Genomic DNA, 13054 nt, shown 5'->3' on the forward strand with positions numbered 1-13054 from the left:
TCATCAAGTGGACTGATAATGTTCTCTCTTGTAAAGCCCATTATTACTTTACAAGGTACAAGGTAGATTTATTGTCGTTTTTCTTAAACGTGGTTTAAGAAGAACTGAAAGTTGATCTTAAATCCCGTTACATGTTTTTAGCCTCGAAGTAGGGAGTTGAGGAGTCTTACAGTCTGGGGAAAGAAGCTGCTCTGTCGTCCGGTGGTTCTGCAGCGGATACTTGTGCATCTTTTTCCAGATGGCAGCAGGGTGAACAGACTGTGGCTGGGGTGGCTGCTGTCTTTCAGTGTCCTTTGGGTTCTGTGCAGACACCTCATTTCACCGAGGTCACCGATGCTCTGTGAATGGGAACCAGTGATGTACTGGGCAGTTTTAATCACCCGCTGTAGAGCCTTCCTGTCCTGGCCGTGCATGAACCGTGCCAGTTTATGATGTTTCCAGTCAGTGTGCTTTCTATTGCTCCTCTGTAGAAGTTAACCAGGATCTTGCTCTGGAATTTAGCCTGCGTAAGTTTCCATAGGAAGCAGAGCGTTTTCTGTGCTTTTTCAACCTGGGTGATGATGTGCGATGACCAAGATAGGTTCTCAGTGATATTAAATCAAAGAAATCTATAGCTGTTCACCTGCTCCACCTCAGCTCCGCTGATGTAGACAGGGGTGTGTGTTTCTTTGCCTCCTCCTTTCTAAACTCAGCAATCAGCTCCTTGGTTTTACTGACGGTGAGCAGTAGGTTGTTCTCTGTGCACCACTCTGCAAGATTGTTGATTTCCTCCCAGTATGAACTTTCATTATTGTAATGCAGCTGATGATGGTGGTGTCGTCCAAGTACTTCACAATAGAGTTCTCCTGATGTCTGGGAGTGCAGTCATGGGTGTACAGTGTGGACAGGAGGGGGCTGAGCACACAGCCCTGGGGTGCTCCGGTGTTGAGCACTAATGTAGAGGAGGTGTGACTGCCAGTTCAAACTCTCTGGGGTCTGCAAGTGAGGAAGTCCAGTATCCAGTTGCAGATTATTGTACTGAAGTGCAGCGTGTTAAGTTTTCCAATCAGCCTTATGGGAGAGATTGTGTTGAATGCTGAGCTGAAGTCAACAAACAGCATCCTGATGTGGCTGATCTTTTTCTCCATGTGAGTGAAGACTTGAGTGAAGAGCAGTAGATATTGCATCCTCTGTGGATCTGTTGGTTCTGAAAGCATACTGGTGAGGGTCCAGGCTGGCAGGGATGCTGTCTTTGATGTGCAGGAGAACCAGTTTCTTAAAGCACTTCATCGGGATGGGGGTAAGAGCCACAGGGCCGTAGTCATTAAGACTAGACACAGCAGACTTTTTAGGTACAGGGACAATGATGGCTGTCTTGAGGCAGAAAGGTACAGCTTCTTGTGAGAGTGAGATGTTAAAAATGTCAGTTACAACATTAACTAGCTGATCAGCACAGGTTTTAGTACACATCCAGGAAAGTTGACAGGGCCGGCAGACATGTTTATATTAACTCTCAGCAGGAGGTTTCTAACATCTGCTGTGGTCACTGAGAGCAGCCGGTCCTCTGGAGGTGGAGTAGACTTCACCGCTGAGTCCTTATTGAGGAGGTCAAAGCGAGCGTAAAATGTTTTCAGCTCAACGTTTATATTCATGTAATGAATATATAAATGTCAATTAGACTGTAATCTGCTTGAGCTATAAAGAAAAAAATGGGTCATAGCTATAAATTGTAGTAATTAATTTTGCCGTTTCCACTGTGTATCTATCAATCACTCTGTCAATTTGAAAGAATGAAAATAATCTATCAATAAAAAGTTTCAAGCGGACACTGATAACACTTCCATTTTGTGAGATTTTATTTTCAACAACATAACCTTGACAAATCTGTAATACATTATATGCTACTGTTTATTTAAAAAAAAAAAAGAGGAAGTCATAAGCAATATGTTTTTTTCTTTTCTTTCTTATAGTCTAGCATAGAATCCCGTCACTAAAGCCATTCATGTTTGTTGTGATATACTGAGAATGAGGCCACTCAATAAACCCACCCCACCCCCCCCCCCCCCCAAATCAGCATCAGTCACTCACCTTCCATTTCCGACATCCCCTTACCCCCACCCACATCAAAGCCAGGGCAAACCAAGCGGCTACATGCTTTCTCCAAGGGAAGTCATACAAAAAAAGGGAACACATGAAAGAAGCACAAAGTCCTAAAAATGTGGAATCTGGTGAGAATTTGTACAGGTGTGATCCCGGTACTGACCACTGTGGGGCAGTGTACATTTATCCGTAAAGATCATCGTCGTTATCTTCATTGAACACTGGACCGCTGCCAGTTCCTCCTGTGCCATGACTTGGACCACTGCCGCCCGCAGCACTGGAGGGAAACCTGGAAGAGAGAGAAGGTGATTTACAACTTTAATAGGGGAATTATCCTGTGATGATATGGCAACTAGTGTTCCTGGAAATTTTAGTGCTCTGAGGTGTGAAATAATAACTATCTTCTGTAGTCAGTGATTCTAGGAAAATGCCATGACTAATACAATAAACCTTTTACAAACATATTTGAAAAAAGGCTTATGACTAATGTCTGGAAGAGGAAGACGTAAATACACAGCTACCTACACCCATGGTAATACAAAATGTCAGGAAATGTACCTGAAGCTGCCAAAGCCACGGCTCTGCTGCAGTGTCTGAGCAAACATCTCATATTTGCGAATGTCATTGTCACTGACGGAGCGACGGGCGAATCGCATTGCCTCCTCAAAGTGGTCCTTCCTAATCTCTGGCACAGGGTCGTCCTCTTCAACCTCCTATGGAAAAAAAAAGAGACAGGAAAGTGTACATGAAAAGCGTCACGCTGCAGCAGAGCAGTAGTGTGCACATGCTCATTCAGATGTGAAAAAGTGACTAAGAGGACAGAACAAGCACTGACCATAGCTGACGGGTTGGTCTGCCTCTCCCTCTCTCTGCGGATCTCGTTCTCGATGCTCTCTCTAATGGCCAGCTTACACGCCCGCTGGCAGATCTCTGTAAGATCTGCTCCGGAGAAGCCATTGGTCATCTTTGCCAGGAAGTCCAAGTCCACATCCTATCATCAGACAAATTACATAAATTAACAAAAAGGCTTCAGTTTAGAAACTTATAATTAGGGCTGGATAAATATACCCAATAAGGCATCAGCTTAAATAACCCAGTACTAAGTTTTATCAAACTCTTCAATCAAGTAATAACTGCATTTGATCCTTTTTGTACCCAGATCTAGAAGAAAAAATACTATTTGTGTGTTTTTGCTGTCAGCCAATCACTGCAAACATTCTTAAATGTAATGCCCTGTGCAATTAGTCCACTACCAGAGCAGCTAAAACCCAAAGTCTGTGGTAAGGGGAACATTCCCAAGTATCGTTTTATTACTACTACTGGCTACTATTAGTTACTGCTACTACAGTGACTGATAAAATGAATGCATAAAATGTGAAAGGATAATTTCAAATGAAGTGCTCTATTGTTATTGGTATCACTCTGAGGGCACAAATATTATTACTTTTTTGGTGTTTTTCAACAATATCAGACCCCACTTATCATACACAGTTTGATTCTCTTCTGACTTAATTTTGATTAAGATTATTTCATCAGGAATACTTTTTTTTCCATTTGCTTCATGTTCCTACAGGGGATCTTCAAGTTTCATGAAACAAAATTTGATATTTTTAACAAAAACTGGGAGTATTATAAGAACCGTTCATACTAATGGCCACATAATAGTGCAGAAAATTCTCATTTCTAATGACTATTTAACCACAGAAGCCCTTAAAATAAAAGGCATGCACAAAAAAACTAAGAAACTGTAACTGTGAGTAGCAGCATTGTCACCTTGCTAATGGGGCTCTTGCGGAGGTTGGCTTTCAGGATGCTCATCCTGCTCTTCTCGTCGGGCAGTGGGATGTAGATGAGCTGGTCCAGACGGCCGGGTCTCAGGATGGCAGGGTCAATGATGTCTGGTCTGTTTGTGGCTCCGATGATGAAGACATTCTTCTTGCTGGACATGCCGTCCATCTCGGTCAGGATCTGGTTGATGACACGGTCGGCTGCTCCGCCACCATCTCCCACGTTGCCGCCACGGGCCTTGGCTATGGAGTCCAGCTCATCAAAGAAGAGAACGCATGGGGCTGCTTGACGAGCCTGGAAACACAAGGACACAGACAATGGTCTTACAGAACGATGTGGTAATTAATTATGTGGAGTGAAATTTAACAAAGTGTTTGTTCTGTGGATTAAATGTACGACATTCAAAATGTATTTTTCAACGTCAGACAACAAAGCAACATTGTTACCTTGTCAAAGATCTCTCTGACGTTGGCCTCTGACTCTCCAAACCACATGGTGAGCAGCTCAGGTCCTTTGATGGAGATGAAATTTGCCTGGCACTCATTGGCGATGGCTTTGGCCAGAAGAGTCTTACCACAACCCGGGGGGCCGTAGAACAGCACGCCCTTGGATGGGGTCATGCCAAACTTGAGGAACTTGTCTGGGTGCTCCACTGGATACTGGATTTAAGAAAGGAGAAAAAAATGGTAAGAGAAAACAGTCTAATTTTACAGTTTGGAATACTTTCAGAATGATGAAGAGGTTCATACCTGCACCAACTCCTGCAGCTCCCTCTTGACGTCATCCAGACCTCCGATGTCCTCCCAGGTGATGTTGGGAACCTCAACGACCGTCTCCCTCAGTGCAGATGGGTTGCTCTGGCTCAGGGCCCACTGCAGGACAGCATTGAACATGTAAGTGCGGCCTTAGACAGCCAATACAAGACAAGTGAAAACATTTTACTTGCCCCTCAGACCAAACACCATATGAAAGCTCTCACCTTGAAGTCGTCCATAGTGACAGCAAGTGAGTTCATGACTTCGGCATCAATGGTCTCGTCCTCAAGGTCGATCAGGTCCATCTTCTTCCTGATGGCCTGCAGGGCAGCCTCAGAGCAGAGAGCAGCCAAATCTGCACCGACATGTCCATGGGTCTCATTGGCTACCTATAGAAGACACAGAGCACATTATTACTTTCTTGTGTAGTGTCCTACACTATACACATTAGTTAAGTATAACCATGAACACTACAAATGCAATGCAGAAACTCTAAGTTGGATGATGCTTTATATTTGTTTATTTGCCAAATTTTGATAAAAGGTATACTATATAGGTTTGTCAACACGACTGCCAGACAAAGTAAAAGTAATAGCTAGGGCTGGAGAGTGGACTCGTCAGTCAGAGACCCCTCAGTCGACAGATTCTTTAAGTCGTGCAGTCTGTTTTTTAGTTGTTGTTTGTTGTTGTTGGTTGTTGAGCACGCAGTGTACTTCTGGGGACGTTTTCAGTCAATGCAATATAGTCTCTCACTTTTGTTTGATATTTTGTGTTGGCTAAAAAAATGCTCTAAAAATTTTAAGACTCGATTTGTTCCTTATTTTCCCCATTTTAGTTGAATGTTTGTATTGAACAGCCAAAATTCTTGGGTACAGTCCAAGTAAAAGACAACCTCGGACTCACTTTTGTCTGGTGTTTCGCCTCACTATATTTGCGTTTTTTTCTCTGCACTAACTCTCATGGATGCTTGCTGCTTATGGTCTGGGACCTGGTCGCAGCCTTTTTATAAAGCTCTGACCTCAGCCGAGCGCTGTGGGAGTACACATATATAAAAATCCAGAGCACAGAAAATGAGATACACAGGCAGACAAAGTCTCTGCTGAAAAATACACCACCACACAATTCTAGTGAGTCAAATCTTGATGACGGAGAGGGATTACTTCTGCATGAGTCTATTCATCGTTTTTTAGGAAAATCCTGCATAGTACATCTTTAACTGCTCAGTGTTTGCGTCACAATGAATGCAAATGCCGAATTAAATAAACACACTGGCAAAGAGCAAACACCTTCCTTTATATAAGAAATGAGGAAGTGTAAACTTCTAATTTGTTAGAATAAGAGCAACACTTGATAATCACATTTTGTCAGATTCCATGTAAGTCACCAACAAAAGATTAGATGCAATTTCCTGTGTAGTTTTACTTGAAACTTGCAGGGCAAAAATAACAACCACATGACCGGGCTGTGTAGCGTCACCTGATTGCAGGAAAATAATAATGTGTACAGACCTGTTCTAAGTCGACATCGTCAGCCAGTTTCATGTTCTTGGTGTGAATCTGGAGTATCTCCAATCTGCCCGTGGCGTCAGGGATGCCAATGTCCACTTCCCTATCAAAACGCCCTGGAGGAGGTGGAGGTTCAAACACACACTTATTAGTTCCAAGTGAAACAGGCTAAGAGCAATAAGTCTGCAGGAATTATTATTAGCTTTTGTCTTCACTCTAATGGTGTGAAGTAACATTTCGGATGGTACATACGAGTTGTAAAATGAACCACCTACATTTTAAAACACATCAGTATTTGCTGAATAAGCAAGATCAAATTCCAACCCTTTGTCAGGGCTGTCAGAAACATCCCATCACATACCTTTAAAACTGTTTAACAGCACAGCCTTGTGAGAAACTGACCCACTACTGAACTGCAGAATCCACAAAATCAACAGCAGCCAGCAGTTTTAATCAGCGGTATGACAACATGTCTTCGTGAGCCATGCACACCAAGCAGCTTCAGGTTTTATAAAATAATAAAAAAAAGACAGTAACTATATTGTTGTGACATTTCTTAGGGTACACATCTCAGGTCAAGAGCAATTTTCAAGCTGTTTTTAAGTTTTGCTGGAAATTGTTAGAGGTTTCTGTTACAGTAATCTAACATTGTCTCTGATTATTATACTTAACACGATATTCCTGCACACAAAATATTTTAGGAAATTATTATTATTTTAATGCAGAGCTTTAGCAGTGAAACACCTTTAAGTTGCCCTACAGATCTTAAATGCAGATCTATTGTTGGTCATATGAGCGCTGTGCAACATTCGCAAAACTGACAGTGTTAAATCCAAAATTTGAAAGGACCAATATCATCAGTGTGAAACTGATACAGCTCCACATACTTGATGAGTTAAACTAAACCAACAGGAACGATGCCAAAACAGCAATGAGACATGGGTTATAAGAATTACATTACTACTTATGTTGACCACTTTATGCACAGATCAGCGCTCGATGCTTCTTCTTGTTCTTAACTACTGCAGTAACTGGCACATGCTGAGTGGGTAAAGCAGGCGCCCCATGAATAAAGGCAGTGTCCTTGCCGCAGCAGCCTTGGGTTCGACTCCCACTCGAGGCCCTTTGCTGCATGTCGTCCCCACTCTCTCTCCCCCTTTCACGCTACTGATCTGTCCTACCTAATAAAAGGCTAAAATGCCAAAAAAATAACCTTTAAAAAAAAAAAAAAAAAAGATAATTTACCAAATCTCCTGAGGGCTGGGTCAATGCTGTTGGGTCTGTTGGTGGCAGCCATGACAATGACATGAGCTCTCTGTTTCAGGCCGTCCATAAGAGTCAGCAGCTGGGAAACAATGCGCCTCTCCACCTCTCCATGAGTCTACAAAACACAAAACATACATTGCTGCTATACAAATATAAACTTGATCTAGAAATGAGTGTGTTGAGTGAAACTGAGAACTTTTATATCACAAAGTCCCCATCGGCTATATTTTATATTAGTTCGTGAAGGATTACTGTTCAAAGTGAAATATCAAAACATTAAGAAATTATGCATAGACAGGTTTCATGTTTTTCTTTCGAAAGTTTGGACAATGACAGACATTTTCTTTTTTCCAAAACACTCATGAGTCATGAACAGACAATGTACTGTTATTTAGCTAGCCATTTATTTTCCCCTCTTCCCGCTCACCTTCTCTCTCTTAGGGGCGATTGCGTCAAGCTCATCAATAAAGATGATGGCAGGAGCATTCTTCTCCGCTTCCTCAAAGGCCTTTCTCAGGTTACTCTCGCTCTCTCCTGCCAGCTTACTCATGATCTCAGGACCTAAAAACGGATAGTCAAACATTATGATTTCATTCAAATATATGTATGAAACACAAGATAAACCCTGTCCCATAGAAACACTCTAATAATAGATAAACAATGGCTGTGGCTCAGGAGGTAGAGCCGCCATCCAATAATCATAGGGTTTCAATATCGACGAATGTTGAAGTGTCCTCGGAAAAGATACTGAACGCCAAATTGCATGTTAAGGTGCATGTAAATGTTCATTTGCTGAACAGATTAGCACCATAGCCTCGGCCACCAGTGTATGAATGTGTGAGCAGTGCTTGTGTTACTTTAAAAAGAGTAGAAATGTGCTACATAAATGCAGTCCTTTTTCCATCCCCTTTTGTACTTATCCTCTTTCTAGGAAATGAGACACTTCTATTTTACAACACTGGTATAAAAAGGTGGTGTGCACTCCCTGCAGCTTTCTGATAAAATGTGTTTTTTTATATATAAAGCCAGTTTCAGATTGTTCTGAAGAGATGGATGTGAAATGATGCACAAATTAAATTTCTTTCCTTTTATAATAGCCAAGCAATCACTGATAGTATTCTGATCAAATGACCTCCAGCAACTACAGCGCCACACTGTCTGGGACACACTCAGTATTATCATAAAGTGGCCCAGACTAGCAACAAGTGTCTACAAAAGATAAATATATATGGGTGGTCATACCGTTGATCAAGAAGAAGAACGCTCCAGTTTCATTGGCTACAGCTCTGGCAATCAAGGTCTTTCCAGTTCCAGGGGGTCCATATAGCAGGATTCCACGTGGGGGCTGAACAGGAGGGAAAACAGTTTTTGAAACCAGAACTTAATATTAAAAACATTTTTAAGATTGACAATGGAAGATTGAATTTCTTGACACTTTGAAAGATCATTACACTAATTCAAAGTAATTCAAACAAAAACAGCAAACAACATCATGAGTTCATGTGTTTACTTCTCTTTACTCCTGTGATTAAACAGTTGACAATTATTGAACATCAGACATACTCATAGTGCAGCAAGACTCCTGAAGTGACTAAATAATGTCAGGTACACAGCAGTGTCTGGCTAAAGCTGTCATTTTTGCACAAATATAACTGCAGCTCAACCCCTGTGTGATTAAAAACTGAGGTTGTGTGCATGTGGACATTAAACTACACTATAAGACAAGTGCTTTTTGTCTTAAATGACTTGTTTCTCCATGCCGAGTAAAAGGGTGCCTCACCTTGACTCCTATGGCCTTGAACAGTGCAGGGTGTCTCAGAGGCAGCTCCACCATCTCTTTGATCTGAGCTAACTGCTTCCTCACTCCTCCAATGTCATCATAGCCCACCTCATTCAGGGACTCTTCCTCATCCTGCACATTCAAACACAAGATGTCACAAGATTAATGTGGTATATTTGAGATAAATGTTAACCCATGCGCTGTGTGTGCACCTGCTACCCACCTCTCTCCTGATTGGCTCTCCTTCGCAGTGAATGACTGTATCAGGAGCAACGATGCAGTAGGGTGAGGGGTCGGTCTCCACCACCTTGAACTCCACTGCACGCATGCCTCCTCTGACCAGGAAAATATCACCTTCACGTGGTAAACGAAAACCATGTTAGTTTAACAACTCTTACAGTAACATCAGATCAGTCAGGCAAAATAAAATCTTTGCTGTGATATTTGTGCTCACCTTTGCGGATTGGTCTGTAAGCCTCAAGAAAGTATGGCTTCAGGTAGACCTCAAACAGGTTTCCAGTAATTCCTTCTACTGTGTCATCTATTGGGAGGACGTGGATCCTCTTTCCGTACTTCACATCAGGACATGGCTGAATGCTGAAGGAGATAGTAGGCTTATCACCAATTTGTTTTTTAAAGGGCTGCAGAAAGAATTTTAGACAAGTGTGTGTGTGTGTTTTCCCACCTGATGACATCACCAAGTCGGACCCTAAGGTTGTTGCGGACCACCCTGTTCATGCGAACCTTTTCATCGGAACAGGTGTCATCAGACAGCACAATACACACAGTCTCCCGCCTCTTCTTTCCCTTCATCAGCACTGTGTCTCCACGGAAGAGCTGCAGCTCGTCCATTTTGGTCTGATCAGACAGAAACAAAAATTATTTAGTGCATCTCAGTTTTATTACATTTAAAATACCAAAATGAAAGATGTAACTTAACATCTGATCTATTACAACTGATTACAGGGATTAGAATTTGTAAATACATTAGACATGCACAAAGTCTTCTGAATATCTACCTGAGAGAGAGAGACCACGCTGTTGTCTTCATTGATGGATTCATCAACAATCAGTCTGTTGGGTCTGTTCTTCTGTTTCAGAATCGCAGTGGCTAGGTCATCATTTTTGGATCTATGAAAAAAAGAGACAAATTAAGTTGAAGGTGGACAATTAAAAAAAAAAAAACTCTTAATGTGCACCTTCAAAGTCTCATGAAGGTCCTACAAAAACCAAGCTACATGAGTTAGAAAATATGTGTAATAGAAAAGTCTGTACATGAAACCAGCAATGTTTTTTTGGGGCTAAGCAATATCTGGATATTTTATCAATATTGTGATGGGAGCAGATATTGTTTCAGATTTTGGATATTGTCATATGGTAAATGTTGCCTTTTCCTGGTTTTAAAAGTCCAGTTACAGTAAAGTGATCATCTTCTGAACTTCTGAGACTATTCTAGATGTTCTACTATTTACCTTTACCCCCTTAGGCATCCACATTACTGATGTTTAAAAAAACTGCTCAAGAGTTTCTGGTTTTGTTTCTCAGGTATGTCTACAGGGAATTAGAAAACATGCTTTCATTAATATGTCCCCTGGAGGAAAGTTTTATGTGCTCGGGGGTCAATATAGGTGAACTCATTACCCACTGAACTCTGAATGAATCATTAATGGGATCACTTTAAACCCAAGAACAAACTATGTATATAGAGAGATCAGGCATACTTACTATCTAGCCATGAATACTTAAAGTATTGATTTTTTTGTCTTTTGAATTGCAAATTGAAAAAGTATTTTACTGTATTGTCTATGTACTTTCTTTATGATGCCATCTAGTAATAAGAAATTCACATTAACTTATATTATTAATGATGTGAGATATTAGTCAGCTCTAGTACGTTAATATTGTAGTGGGTGTATATGTCCCTACATGATTAATAACAGTCACGTTAAGGTAATTATGTACTGCTATAACCGTTAGTGTAAACAGGTCGTTTACACAACTCGGCAGTTACCATGACTAAACGGGTTGTACACCTATTTATACGTCCATTCAAACTACCATCTAAAAAACTAACCACTTTCGTTAGTCAACGTTAAGACTCAAAAGGCCTCAAGTTTCCAGAAAAGTCTAGGATTCTCGGTTTTGTAGTTTCTCTTTCATGTTGTTAGCACGCTAATGCTAGCCTTTTAGCTAACCGACTGGCGAGCAAGCGAGCCCAGATGACACAGCAAAAGAAATAGAAAAAAACTTAGCATTAGCCAGATTCATCCACAGAACGACTGACTTTACAACTCCGTCGTGACTTCAAAAACACTAGCTTCCGATGTAAACTTGAGCTACACAGATGAGTGAATGTGTTATTTCGCCACCGTTGAGCTAACAGCGGAATAGACCCATAGTAAATTGTCGATCCTTTAGAATGAATAGCCTAACCCTGTTAGCCGGCTAGCTTTGGTGCAGACAGCTCGCCATGAAGTTAGCCACCTGGAAGACTAGCACTAACGGTGGCGTTTCTTTCGTGTAACCGTTAGAGTATTGCCCAGGTGTTGCTCATTGGATTTACATTTCACCCATTTTCATCCTGAAAGCAGTTTCGGACAGGCCATTAACCGGCAGATAGGCCAACTTGTCGGTGCGATGGTGGATGGCTTTGGCCTTGACAGCGTTGCTAAGCTAACGATAGCATTCAAACACGACAGCGATGACTGCGCTTTGTCAAGCCGCTGTCACACAGCTGGCTAATTTGACACAGTTTACCGGCCAACGCAAACCGTACGGATGACAACTGTCAACAGTTCGTCGGGATAATGCCGAGCTGTCATTGAATTTGCAATGTTAGGTTATTCAACCAACTGACAAAAGTGCGGAGGCTGAAGTAACTGACCCCATTAGCTTCCCTGCTAGCAAACTCGGTAATGTATTAGCAATCGAGCTAACTTTAATAAACTAACGTATTCTGAGCTGACGTTGGCTGATTTAAAAGGCATTTGCCGATAGCCGTTGTTATAAATAAAACATTTTATAGGATCGAAAGATAGTTCTACTTACTCCCCTCCCGAGGCCATGGTCGTCCACCTGGATTACTATTAATAAATAAAGAAATTCTAGCTAAATGTTTAAGAGGCTTAACCGGTTCTTGTTACTCAACGTTCCCTGTGATTTCACACGAAAGAGCAGCAGTTTCCGTGCTCCTCTTTACAATTATACTATGAGCTGGACGCATCCGGAATTCTGATTGGCTGAGGGCTGCCCGTCAGATTCAGTAACCAATGACAGAGCCTGGAGTCTGACGTCACCAAGAATATTGTGATAATTTGGCCAGTTACAGATAAGTGGGCTGTTCCTATTTTCATCAACTTTTTTCTTATTGGTCGTTTAAGCCTGTCACCAAACTTCTGTATTCCAATCAATTTGCACCGCGTCGTTATTAAAGTATCGTATAAACGTGAAAATGGTCTATTTGTATTTGTATTTTTTAGTAGTTCTCGTGTTTTATCTTAAAAAACACGATCAATTATTTAAGTAACAGTCTTGATAACTCTTGCCTGGCCAAAACATACGTTTTTTTCTATATATATATCTGTGGTACACTGCAGCATCACACACATATTTCTAACTAGTTTTATGCATTTGTATTGTAGCATAAGGCACATAGTTTTATATTTTTACAAACTTCTAACTCGGCACACAATTTTAATTATTCACATACTAGTACTAATTGTGTATTATTACTGTTCTCTATTGTTACACACTTTACCCTCAGAACATTATACACATTTCTATTTTTTTTGTAAATATTCAGATATTATTAATTGTTTTCATCGTTAACGTATTTCCATTTCATATTTTTACATACTTTGTGCTGGTACTTATTTCTGCTT

General features: G+C 41.1%; 1 protein-coding gene across 1 annotated transcript; it reads right to left on the bottom strand.

Moving 5' to 3' along the window:
* Positions 1–1811: 1811 nt before the first annotated feature.
* On the bottom strand, positions 1812–12358 carry LOC121944241 (valosin containing protein). The gene is made up of 17 exons (XM_042487972.1): positions 12222–12358; positions 10193–10304; positions 9859–10031; positions 9628–9770; positions 9397–9527; positions 9174–9305; positions 8636–8738; positions 7821–7954; positions 7373–7508; positions 6131–6243; positions 4847–5011; positions 4617–4739; positions 4314–4526; positions 3853–4161; positions 2915–3070; positions 2638–2792; positions 1812–2368 (listed from the first exon to the last, which is right to left on the bottom strand). Exons 1-17 carry the CDS (start codon positions 12236–12238, stop codon positions 2263–2265), a joined length of 2421 nt encoding a protein of 806 aa, XP_042343906.1. The 5' UTR covers positions 12239–12358; the 3' UTR covers positions 1812–2262.
* Positions 12359–13054: the final 696 nt, after the last annotated feature.

The sequence above is a fragment of the Plectropomus leopardus genome, chromosome 6 (genome assembly GCF_008729295.1).
Source record: "Plectropomus leopardus isolate mb chromosome 6, YSFRI_Pleo_2.0, whole genome shotgun sequence".
NCBI lineage: Eukaryota > Metazoa > Chordata > Actinopteri > Perciformes > Serranidae > Plectropomus > Plectropomus leopardus.

What these genes read in the sequence shown, in the direction of transcription:
- LOC121944241 (XM_042487972.1), bottom strand. An exon ending in TCAAGGCCATAGGAGTCAAG is followed by an intron (nt 8,739 to 9,173) that starts GTGAGGCACCCT and finishes CCTCCTGTTCAG; the next exon opens with CCCCCACGTGGAATCCTGCT. An exon ending in GTTCTTCTTCTTGATCAACG is followed by an intron (nt 7,955 to 8,635) that starts GTATGACCACCC and finishes ATCCGTTTTTAG; the next exon opens with GTCCTGAGATCATGAGTAAG.